This window comes from Canis lupus, chromosome 19, assembly GCF_003254725.2.
Source record: "Canis lupus dingo isolate Sandy chromosome 19, ASM325472v2, whole genome shotgun sequence".
Taxonomy (NCBI): Eukaryota; Metazoa; Chordata; class Mammalia; order Carnivora; family Canidae; genus Canis; species Canis lupus.
Window position 1 is genome coordinate 53,754,408 of NC_064261.1, and position 12,276 is coordinate 53,766,683.

General features: G+C 39.3%; 1 protein-coding gene across 1 annotated transcript in view; it reads right to left on the reverse strand.

Moving 5' to 3' along the window:
• NEB (nebulin) overlaps positions 1-12,276 on the reverse strand; it is a 200,923-nt gene that overhangs the window by 73,648 nt on the left and 114,999 nt on the right. Inside the window, 13 exon segments of the mRNA XM_049097113.1 lie at positions 99-203; positions 1,538-1,849; positions 2,270-2,377; positions 2,524-2,625; positions 2,821-2,919; positions 3,472-3,576; positions 4,300-4,611; positions 4,712-4,816; positions 6,812-6,916; positions 7,236-7,439; positions 10,155-10,466; positions 11,306-11,413; positions 12,032-12,136. Coding sequence (XP_048953070.1) covers positions 99-203; positions 1,538-1,849; positions 2,270-2,377; positions 2,524-2,625; positions 2,821-2,919; positions 3,472-3,576; positions 4,300-4,611; positions 4,712-4,816; positions 6,812-6,916; positions 7,236-7,439; positions 10,155-10,466; positions 11,306-11,413; positions 12,032-12,136 — 2,082 coding nt within the window.

Sequence of the window (12,276 nt, forward strand, 5' to 3'; positions counted from 1 at the left end):
AGGAAACAGAGATGAAGACCGGTCTCCTTCCAGTGGGTACCTGCCCCCACATGGTAGGCAAGGCGGCCAGGCATTAGGTAAGAACAGGGTTTGTGTACCTGATTCACCATTTCCTGGTTCTTCGTAACCCTCACGTAGTCCACAGAGTCCAGGGGTATCCAGCCAATGCCACGGAGCCACTCCAGGTCAGCCTTGTAGACATTCTGAGAGCAGGAAGAGAGATACAACGCAGGCAAAAATGACTCAGGCACAGGATTACAGACAGTAGGTCTGAAGCAACTTTTTCAGGAGCTTTTTAAGGATTTCCCTCTAGTGACTGTCATCCATTGATGCAATCATGATTTCACCTGTTCATCTGAGAGGTATTTCGTGAGCCTATTATTATGAGCAAAGTACTGTACTAGGTGTTTTGAGGGATAAGTATAAAGGAATCTGCTGATTCCTTTTATATTCCTTTATAAGTGGAGAGTGTAGAAGCAAGAACACTCAAGGGCTATGGGAGCTACGGGCAGGGAGCCATTGTTTTCAGCATTGAGCCTAAGGAAGGGTTTTACCCAGGAGGGTGTGATTTTAGTTGAACTTATATTTAATTCCTTAGAAATATGTGGGACCTTTAGACCAACTACATAAAGGAAGTGATACAACTAAATGCTCCTGTATGGTAGAATAGGGGACACATCCCCCTGGCCAGGCCTAGCTCTCCCCTCCCCACTCCACACCAACCACAATGGAGCTGCTGATCTGGTTAAATGTCCATAACCATCGTTCTGCTGCAGCAACAGGGAGGTGGCAAGTTCAAGCTCAGCAACTGCGTGGCAGGCAGCCTGACTTCCTGTTTCCAACGTGGTAATGAGAAGACCAGGTGGGTTAGCTCCAGGGTACGTCTGAGCATCAGGCCGATGCATGGAGTTTCTGTTCCTTATGAGCTGCTGGCGGCAGCTAGAGGTCTGGGCTCAGGCCTCACTGCAAGGTGGCTTAGGTCATGTATTCTCTTCCCTATCCTCACCAAAGCTCTTTGTGAGCACATTCTGGGCCCTCAGATAATTTATCAGTATTTTGTTTCCCTTTTGCTTTGATTCTTTGCAAGCAAAAGTCGTTCATAAACGCCGGAAGGAAAAGAGATGCTTGGCAAAGGGCTTTCCCAGGTCTTTGTCTATGCTAACTGCCACCTAGCATTGTTAAAATCCCAACTCACTCTCTATTCTCACCCCAAGCCACTTATTATTTTAAATCAGCTGATAATCTCCCAGGCCGATGTGAGATGTTGGTGATGTCAAAGATGATGCAAAAACAAAAAAACCAATTAAAAAAATTGGCTTTGAAAGTTATTCAGAAATACGTAGTCAAAAAGGCAAAGCTCTCAGTCAATCATTGCTCCTGGTCTTTCTCTACAACAGATTCAGCCTCAATTCCCTCCTGGGAACAAATTCAATATTTATGGCTCAAAGTTTCAAAGCCTGGTGCTTCCAGAGTGCGGCTTATAACTCTCCAAGTACACCATACATTCCTAGGTCATTAAGAAACAAAAATCACTTACATCGCTCTGTAGGTCATAGGCCTTCCTTGCCTGGATAACGTCATTTTGGTCAGGATGACAGATCCACTGGTGCAGGTAATTACGGTAATCAATATCACTGACGAGGTCCTGCCCGTGCTTGGCGGCCAACACCGACACCATATCAGCGGGTATATTGATCTTGGCCTTTGTTTTATGGTAGTCCTCTTTGTACAGTCGGTCATTCTGAATCTGGCCTGCGTGCTCAAACCAAACCAGTTTAGGATCATCTCTCATTGTCGGAACACCAACATAATGACCTCTTTGTTTTACATGTTCAGCTTTGTATTTCAGCTGGTGGGAGGGAAAAAAAAAAAAACAGAGATTCCATCAGTTTTGACAAGGAAAAGGGGAGCTTGAAACATCAGCACACACAGCTCCTCAGCCTTTTGTCACCTGCCTCCCCGAGAATAAAGAACAAAAAGTACTGACATAATAAATATGAAGAAATACCAATTTAAAAGTAAAAAAAATACATTCGTTTTCTAATTCTGCCTATGTTTTATTGGAAAGCTTAGAGATTTTAAGGAAGTGAGGGAATAGAAGAGAGTAAACACTCAAACCATAGCTTTTAAAGAAGCCAACAAAGCAAAACAACACTCTCAAAGCCCACAGAGAGGGCAGAAGGGAGCAGGGACTCCAACCATCCCCAGGTCTGGCCAGGCCTGCTAGCCCCAGGAGCCCCCAGCGTGCACTCGTAGAAGGATGAATTACCTCGCTCTGAACGTCACCAGAGTGATGGGCGTGAACAAATGGTACCGCATCTGGAGGCAAAATGTAACCCGTAGCTTTTTGTTTCTCCCAGCCTTCCTTGTAGAGATACTAAAAGACAGAGAGCCACAACAGAGCTTAACCTAAGGAGTCAGAAGGGCGCTGGTCATGTGCATACATTTCTCACCTTTATATTATCGTCCTCGGTCCCCCCTGCCACCCTCCAGGAATATCAGGCATCTGGCTGAAACCCATACCTGGTCCAGTATCCGGGCTGCCTCCTGGGCAGTGTGCAGCAAGGGGGTCTCGGTGAGGGTATACTTTGATTTGGTATCATTCCAATCTTTCCGGTATTTAATCTGGAAATGGGAGGCCAGAGGGTTAAGTAACTTGATATTAAGGAAACATAATGTCGTTCAGGCAAATGCTAGCATCATCTCATGATTACAGTCTGTGTCTCAGACAATGACTGCACGCTGAGCTAAAGTAGGTGGAAATCTTTGGAAATGACATTTCACGATCTGACAATTTTAGAATGACAGCCATGTACTTACATCATTTAGGATCTCACCACTTTGTTTTGCAGTCACATAATCAACTCTGTCATCCACGGGAGTAAAGTTGAGAGTTTCTATTTTCGTGCGATATTTTTTCTATTGGAAAGAAAACATCTTTCAGATGGCTTGTCCTGCCTGAGCGGACAAAGAGACAAGATTTAAGGGTCTTTCTCTACTAGAAGCATAGAGAGCCATATTTGAATGGCACCTTCTTGACAAATTAGACTTTTTAGCATTTTATTTTTTAACAACTGGGTTGGCCTCTCATATCTCCCATGGATTTTAAAGTAGGTTTGCTTAGTTACCAGAGTCATATAATATATCATCTTATGCATCATGTTACTCAATAATACATTTTTTTCAACTGAACAAACTTCTCCCACATGTACTGCCATTGGTGACAAAAGAAGTTTTCAATTCATACAGTTCCAAGCAACAGCTGAGTACACTGCATATTATACTGTGGTTGTGTTTCCCTGATGTGATAGGGACAGTACAGGATTGTTTTGGGAACAAGTATGTCTGACATAAATGACAGCAATTGTGATTGTTAAAATGGAGGATGGGTAACGGCTGCATTTTGGCTTGTACATTTTTGTTCAGTCTCCCAGGAAATGCACTGAATGGCAGGGTAAGATCTTGTGATACCTCACTGAAGATGTCCGCGGCATGTTTGGCATGGTTGACAGAAACAGAATCGTTCGGCATCCACCCGATTCCACGTAACCATTCCAAGTCCGCCTTGTAGACAGCCTGTGGAAACAAGGCCGGGTGATGTCAGCAACGCCGGTCACATGGTCCTATTTATTCTACCCCTTGGTGTGATGGACAGATATAACATAAGGATGACATACTCAAGCAGCCTGGCAGGTAACATAAATAAAATCGTTAGGTCAGGTGATATGGAAAATTGGGGGACATATTTTCTGTTTAAAGGGGGTTAGCCTCAATTCAGCTCCAGCTATTGTGGCCAAAGGGTAATGCATGTCCAGAGCTTCATTCTCTGATTTTTCTAAAGAGCTAAGTAATCTTAGATTTGTACTCCAAATCTCCTGATTTAAAAGCATTGGCAACTTAATTCAAAGATTTTTAAACACTCTATCAACTAAAAAATCTTCTCTGTGCCTATATGACTGTGCCTATAAGACTGTGCCTATAAGACTGCCACGGTCTGTCTTATGGTATCAACCTCTGCTGTTCCGCTTGAATTCCACAAATAATATTTTCATAGTAGTTGTCTTTATACTGTTACTGTTGCAATTAAGATTTATATTCACACAACCATTTACTCCTTGATACAGAATCTAAATCTTTCATGGCTTTGGTGATTTCTGACACCATATTACAAGGTCTAACTAAAACCAAACTCTTGGCATATAAAGACAGGACGTGATGATACAAAATTCAATGATATAAACTTTCTGGGAGTCTTTGCAAAATGGTAGAAAAGTTCATTCTAAAATGTAGCCCACTCACATCACTTTGCAGTTGGTAGGCTTTCTTGGCCTGAATCACATCGTTCTGGTCAGGCATGCATGTCCACTGGTGTAGGTAATTGCGGTAATCAATGTCGCTGACCAGGGTCTGGCAATTTTTAGAATGCACGATGGAAAGCATATCCACAGGGCTTTGGAACTTGGTCTTCCATTTGGCCCAGTGCAGCCGGTATTCTCTTTCATTCTGAATCTTGCCAGCTATGAGGGCCCAGCGGATCTTGTTGTCATCCCTGGCAGTGGGGGTACCCACGTAGTGTCCCTTCTGCTTCTCATGGTCAAGCTTGTATTTATACTGGAGATGGAAAAACAAAGCAGATGGATCACAATATGTGCTCCTGACGCACCTAGGCTGTTTGCTTAAAAATGGGCAAGTCAAACAAGGTCACACTTACATCACTGGCAATCTCCCTGGAGGCCTTGGCAGCCTGGATCGGGATGGCATCTAGCCGTACATCGCAGCTCATCTTCATTTCATCCCAACCTTCGCGGTAAATTTTCTGAAGAGGAGAAAAAATAAGGTAGCATTTCAGATTCAGATGTACTGATAACTTCAGGGGTTCAAGTAGAATTAATATCAAAGCAGGACAGTTTGAAACCCCAGAATCATTTAAGATGGGAATAGGTAAAAGGTTAATTCTGTACCACGCTCCTGGAATATGAAACTGCGTCTAGAGTCCAAAGATCTGGGCTTGATGAGAGTTCCAATTTAAATCATGGCTTCTAAGTTGTTGTTCACAGTTTATATAACAGAGCTTAATGGCTCTTTGTACTGGTGTATTGGCAGCATTGAAATACAGTTAAGATCAAACAATGATGATTACTGGATTTCTTTAATTCAATAATTCAATTTATTTAATTTTAGAATTAAACTCAATTTTGTAATCTTCAGTATTATAAACATTTTGTGGGGAGGTTTTTCCCAGGATGATTTCTTAGATCTTCTTATACGGTTGACGATGAATATTATTTGGGAATTTTCGATGTTCCTTCTGTGGCACAGAGGTTAACAGCCATTTTTTTTTTAAAAGCAGGCTCCATACTCAGCGTGGAGCCCAATGTGGGCTGAGATCACAACCCTGAGATCAAGAGACCTGAGCTGAAATCAAGAGTTGGATGCTTAACCGACTGAGCCACCTATGCACCCCAGTAGCCATTAAAAAAAAAAAAAAAGATTTATTTGAGAGAGAAAGAAAGAGCATGCAGGGAGAGGGGCAGAGGGAGAGAATCTTAAGCAGTCTGCACACTGAGCACAGAGCCTGATCCTGAGATCAAGACCTGAACTGAAATCAACAGTCAGATGCTTAACTGAGCCACCCAAGTGCCTCCACAATAGCCATTTTCTAAATGCAGAGTGTTTTTATTTATACAGAGAAGTTAATTAAGGTAGTGGCTGATTTACAGTTTTTAAAATATATGTTCATATTCAAATGGAATCATTCTGTATTGACAATCTCAGAAAGACTCAAATAACAATAATTTAAATGTATAATTCAGAAATCATACTAATCAATATGGAAGCTTTAATAACAGTGTAGAAAGGAGAGATGAATTTGAATTCTTAAGAGTTTCATGGGCTTTGCATGTTTGAAATAAGAGTACTCACACGAATTTTGCCCTTGTAAGTATAGGCAAGTTTTGTATGAATTTTCATTCAAGTATTTTTATGAATTTTGGGTGGTCCTATTTAACAATTGACTCTTTTTGTACAAAAGAAAAAGTATTCTCCATATTTCAATGTACTAAAGGATATTTAATGTAAACTTATTATGTTATTTAAAAATCTTTTTATTTAGTTTTATTACACATATTGTTATACTCTTCTAAATTATGTAATACATTTTTGTCTGTGTAGTCAAATATATTTTTTATCTGAACTAAAAAAAATCTGGGTTTGAGAGTAAACTTCATCTACTAACTTGGAGAACACAGATCAATCCTCAATCACTTAAAGTCTTAACCTTTTGAAAGTATTCTCCTATGAGATCACCTGGATGACCCTGACATCTGAGAGGAGAAAGAAGAGTCCTTAACAATCTTAATTTCTTGCTCTATGTTTTAATTCTTTTTCCGGAGTCATTTGGGTAATTTATGATTTCCTAAAAATCCCCTACAGATCCAGGTTTTAAAGTTAATTTGTATAAAGTTTTGCAAAGAATTCCCATAATTATTTTGTGTTCATCTGTCATTAATGCCCCTTTCTTGTTCATATGTCTCTTCATTCATTCCTTTTTCAGCTTTCCTGTAACTTATTCTCTTCTCCCTTTTGTCACGTTGACATTGGCTCACCGGGTTGGTCGCTGACCTTGCTGGGTGACTCAGAGCCAGGGATCTGCTCCTTTCCTCACTCCTGGTCAGAGGGCTGATGGTAAAGAGTTTTCCCCATCCCCAGCCAGCCAATCTTTTCTCTCTTGCCTATAAAGAGCTCCCCAGGGATATCACAGCACCAACTGGGTGACTTTCTAAGCAAAAAGGGAGTCTGTTGAGGTACTTACATTGCTCACATTAAGAGCATTGGCTCTAGCGAGATTAATTTCTGGAGTATCTGGCATGATGTGGACTGAAGTTTTATCCTTGTCCCAAACTTCTCTGTACTTTGGCTGCGGAAGAAAACACAATAACAACATTACTTTGCAATTTTTAATTATTCTAGTTCAGTGCACAACTTTCAACTTTTCTGATCCCAAATTTTTTCATATTAAGGAAAAACACCTAAAAGTTTTTCACCTAAGTTACTCAAATTTAATATGAAATTAATATTTTTGTTTAAAATCTATAAATAACAATAAAACAATCCTACTAACATTACATATTAAAACCTAAAATCATCAATGGTATCATTTTACAGATAGATTACTGGGTTAATTATCAGTCACAAACATGACTTAATTTTAACATAGATGAGGAAAAGTGACTTACAATACTAATATTTTCAGCATTCGACTTAGCAAGGACAACTTCCGGTGTGTCAACAATACTTGTGTACTTGAGGCTCACTACAGGTGTCCGATAGACACTGTCTAGTAGGATCTTCTGAGCATTTTTGACTCTCAACACTTCAGGAGACCCTTCGGGCATCCAGCCAATGCCACGTAACCACTCCAAGTCAGCCTTATAGATGGCCTGGGAAAGAAAACAAAGTTAGGTAGAGGCAGGGTTTGTTTTTAATTATGATAAAGTAAGAAAGCAGTTTTATGGTATATTTTACCTCCCACAAACTAATTAAAATTGAGCACTGGCCCAACAAACACAATTCATCATGTGCAGAGCAGGATGCGTTAGAGCCCAGCAACGTTCTAGTCTGCTTTTCTGCTTTTCTGTGGCGGGGCACCTATGCACTCATAAAGCAGAATGATGCAGAAGGAGCTCTCTCTCTATGGGATGCAGGGAAGGTTTTCAATAATATTTAAGTAACCTCATACTAGCTCTGGTGGACTTTTAAAGCAATAATAACGGGCTTTCCAATAAGTTCTCTGCACAGCAGCCAGAATGATCCTTATAAAATTCACAATTCAAATCTGACACCACAACATTCCTCCCATTGCATGGTTTCCCACTGGCCTTTGGAAAAAGATCAAATTCTTTACATGGACTAGAAGGTGATGATAATCTAGCACCATCTTATATGCTTCCCTTTGACCTATGCATTCTGACCACACTGGCTTTTTGGTTTGTGGTTCGTATACAGCCCTCTCCCTTTGCATATATTGGTCATTCTGTAGGAATGCGCTGTGTCTTCCTCATAGAACCAGCTCCGGTGCTCCCTTGCAATCCCCTATTAATGTAGTAATTCCTTAGATAATCTTTCCCCACCTCACTTTTTCATAGCACCATCGATCATTATTTCTCAGCCATCAGACTTTTTATTGATATTGTCTAGTTAAAATCTGTTTATTTGTTATCAATGTAAACTCCCTAAAGTCTGGAACTTTGTCTTGGTTCTTCCTCTTCATTCATCATTGTATCTTCAGTGCTTAGCACAATACCTGGCACATGGTGTATTTTAAAGGGGTAATTAAGAATCCAATCCTACGGTGGTAAACAGTAACAAGGTTCTTCAAAAAATTAAGTGTAGAAATACTGTATGATCCAGTAATTCCACTACTGGGTATTTACCCAAAGAAAATGAAAACACTAATTCAAAAACATACATGCAACCTAAATGTTTACTGCAGCATTATTGACAATAGCCAAGGTATGGAAGCAATCAAGAGATGGATGGATAACAAAGATGTGGTGTGTGTATACACACACACACACACGCATGAAATATTACTCAGGATAAAAAAAAGGATGAGGTCTTGCCATTTGTGACAACATAGGGTACTATGCTAAGCGAAATAAGTCAAACTGAGAAAGACAAATACCACACGATTTCACTTATATGTGGAATCTAAACAACAAAAACAAATGAATAAAAACAAGCAAACAAAAAAAAGCAGAAACAGATCCACAGATATAGAAAAACCCTGACGATTATAAAGAGGGAAGGGGTGGAGGGTTGGGCAAAATGGGTGAAGGGGATTGGGGGATACAGGCTTCCAGTTATGGAATGAATAAGTCATTGGGATGAAAGGTACGGCACAGGGAATATAGTCAACGGTGTTGAAATAGCACTGTATGGTCACAGATGGTAGCTACACTTCTGGTGGGCAAAGACTGGTTGAATCACTATGTTTTACACTTGAAACTAATGTGATATTATGTACTTTACTTATGTAAACTGTACTTTAATTTTAAAACAAAAATTCAATCCCTGGTTCCACAATTTTGATCTCAGTTGGCTTTTCATTTTCCCAAGATAGCACTTCCTTTTGAATTAGGATTTACATTTTCTTGGTTATTTGAACTTGTTTTCTTAGATATAGGTAAGTGGTTAACCAGATAAAATTGCTCTATGTCAAACACAAGTTATTAATTTCATAAAAAAATCATTCTGTTCTTCAGAAATGGTATTTAGTAACTAGTTAATAGGATACAAATAACAAGCTAGAAAGATAGTATGAGGAGTGAATTATGGAGTAAAACTTCTATCTTAGTGAAGAAGGACATTTTATGTTTTAGCGTATAAAGTATGATGGATACCCAAAATTCAAAAGAAGGGATTCCCAAAAAGGATTACATACAGATTTTGAAGTTTCCCTTTCCTTTCTCATTCTTTAGAAACTTGATTCATATGCATTCCTTCGTATACTAATGTTATTCAGGTTAATGCACAGACTGCATTTCTCTAAAAACTGGCCTAAATCCACCACTTGGCAACTCATTTCAAGATGGGTATACTTTTCTATATCAAATTTATTCATTATGAGAAAGCATTCCTTGAAGTTCATGGGAACCAAGTTTAAATAATTAAAAGAACCCATGATTTCCAGTAGAATGGGCAAAACATATAAATAAGTCTAAAAACACTTTAGATAAACTAATGAAACACCACACTGTGAAGACTACTACATTAAGGGAAACTAGGGAGTTTGGAGCATGCTGCTAACCTTTGAAATTAATTTTAAGGAAATATCCCTGTCATTCTTCAATTGAGAGGCCATGGGAATTTTTCATGTTTAGGAAACTACAAACACAGCACACATTAAGGAATCTACAGAAAAATTCTGGTAGCACCACCAACAGTAAAAAAGAAAACTTTCTAAATAAGCCTAGCAGTAAGGTAGGCATTCAGTGAAGTTGGTAAAACACTAAAGGGAAGGGCTGTTTAGGGAGTTGTATTTTCCCAAGGCCTAGGAGGAATGACCAGGCAAAGCTGTGGAAGGCTTTTTCCCTAGAGAACAGCTCACTCCTCAGGCACCTCGGCTGGTACTCTCTGGACAAGCAACAACTTACATCACTCTGCAGGTCGTAGGCTTTCCTGGCTTGGATCACATCGTTCTGGTCGGGAAAGCAAGACCAGTGGTGCAGGTACTGGCGATAATCCACATCACTTGCTAAGGCCTGGCCTTCTTTGGCAGCATTGATGGACACCATGTCCACTGGGATGGAGATCTTGGCCTTGTGGTCATTGTAGGCCTTTTTGTACAGCCTGTCATTCTGCATTTTTAACACACTTGCTGCCCAAGCCAGCTTAGGGTCTTCCTTGGCATTGCGACATCCGATATAATGGCCTTTCTGTTTCTCGTAAGCGGTTTTGTATAGATACTGGTATGTGTGAACAAAAAAGAGTCATTTTTCTTAATTCTCTTTTTCTAAACAGTTTGCTCCAAATAAGTCCATCTCCCCTACATTAGCCTCTTTTGGGCACTGTTTTTAAGTCCATACTCTAAATTTTATGATTCTTAACACATTGGTTTGTCTTCTATGTCTACATGCATGAATACATTATGAGCATCTCTAAGGCAAGAAGTGTGCTTCTAGATTATCCCCAATATAGGCTTATCTAGTGTTTCCCAACCTTGAGTCACTGTCTACTACCTTCACGTTTTGCCACAATCAAGTAGCACCAGTGCTTCATACTTTAAATTTATTTAAACAAAGAATCTAGTCAATAAATTAAAGTGTAAACTTTGAAACATTTTTATTCTAAAATTTATAATCCCGTAAATGGAAAAATATATTTCTAGCACATTTTAACATATAACTTTTTAAAAATGCTTGTCCATCCACTGGACAAGAACATTCTGTATGTTTAAAATTATCACAGGAGAAACTTACGTATGCTGCACTTCAAGAAACAGAACTTTTTGTATCCATTGAATTTTTATAAGTGCTTGTAAATTACATGATTTTGAGAAGATAGTGAAAAGAAAATAAAAACCTGTGCTTAAACATAAGAAGAACAGAACCAAGCCCGATGCAAAAGGGGCACCGAACTGTTGTACAAGTTATTCTTAGATTTGAGATTTCAAAGCAAGACAGTAATCATGATGATCTCCATTCTACTTAAGTGTATTGGGAATTAAGCTAAAGATTAGAAAAGTATTGACTCCCATATGTCATCTATTAGTGTTGGTTAAGGCTGGGAAAAAAGGAGCTCTCACATCACTGGCGATATCCCTGGAAGCCCTGGCGTGCTGAATTGGGATGGCATCTTCCCGCAGGTCATAACCCGTCATCTTGACATCTTCCCAAGCTTGTTTATAATGTTTCTGCAAATGGAGATTGCAATGCCACAGTTAATCTGAAGAGGGAGCCACTGAGTCAGCGTTACTGATGGGTAAGAAAACCTGTGAAGTCACATGGAAAATTAGTCTCCCCTTAAGATTTATAAAATAGGCTGGTTTCATAATGAAATTAAGTTCCAGTAGATTTTTATTTATTTTTATTTTTTTCCAGTAGATTTTTAAATGCAACTTAGTAAAGTTCATTTTTTTCAAGAAAGAAATTAGGAGACAGTAAATCATGTAAAAATGAGAAAAATACATAGCGTTCGGCTTTAAAAGGAAAAATCAATGATGGGCCACTAAAAAGAGAACCAAGTAATACTATACTTGCATATGTATGTTTTTATGTGGTGTTTTGGTGAAAGCAGTGCATTTTTCCTTCCAACAAGGACACACATCTCTATTTATAAACACAACGTGCATATGCATACGCATGCCTGTGTACATGGGTGCTCACACGTGGCACTTCTCATTTGTTTAAATACTAGAAATCAAAGGAATGATAGGGAAATGCCTTTTGCTAAATTTCCTCTAAAACATATCAACTTAAGTTTCAGTGAGGCAGAAAATATGTGTAAACCAAGTGAGTGTGTAGCTCCTTACATCACTGATCTGTATGGCATTGATCTTGGACTGCAGCATCCCTGGAGTGTCCGCTGGCACATTCACATTCGCTTTCTCTCTCTCCCAGGCATCACGATACAATGGCTGGTAAAAAGGAAAAAAGGTGGTTGATAAGAAAATAGGCCAATTACTGCACGAATAAAATTATAGGGACAATTAACAGTTCTCTTTGGATGTTCGCAGATATAAATGATATAAATCTAGATCACATTTTGTTTTCATCG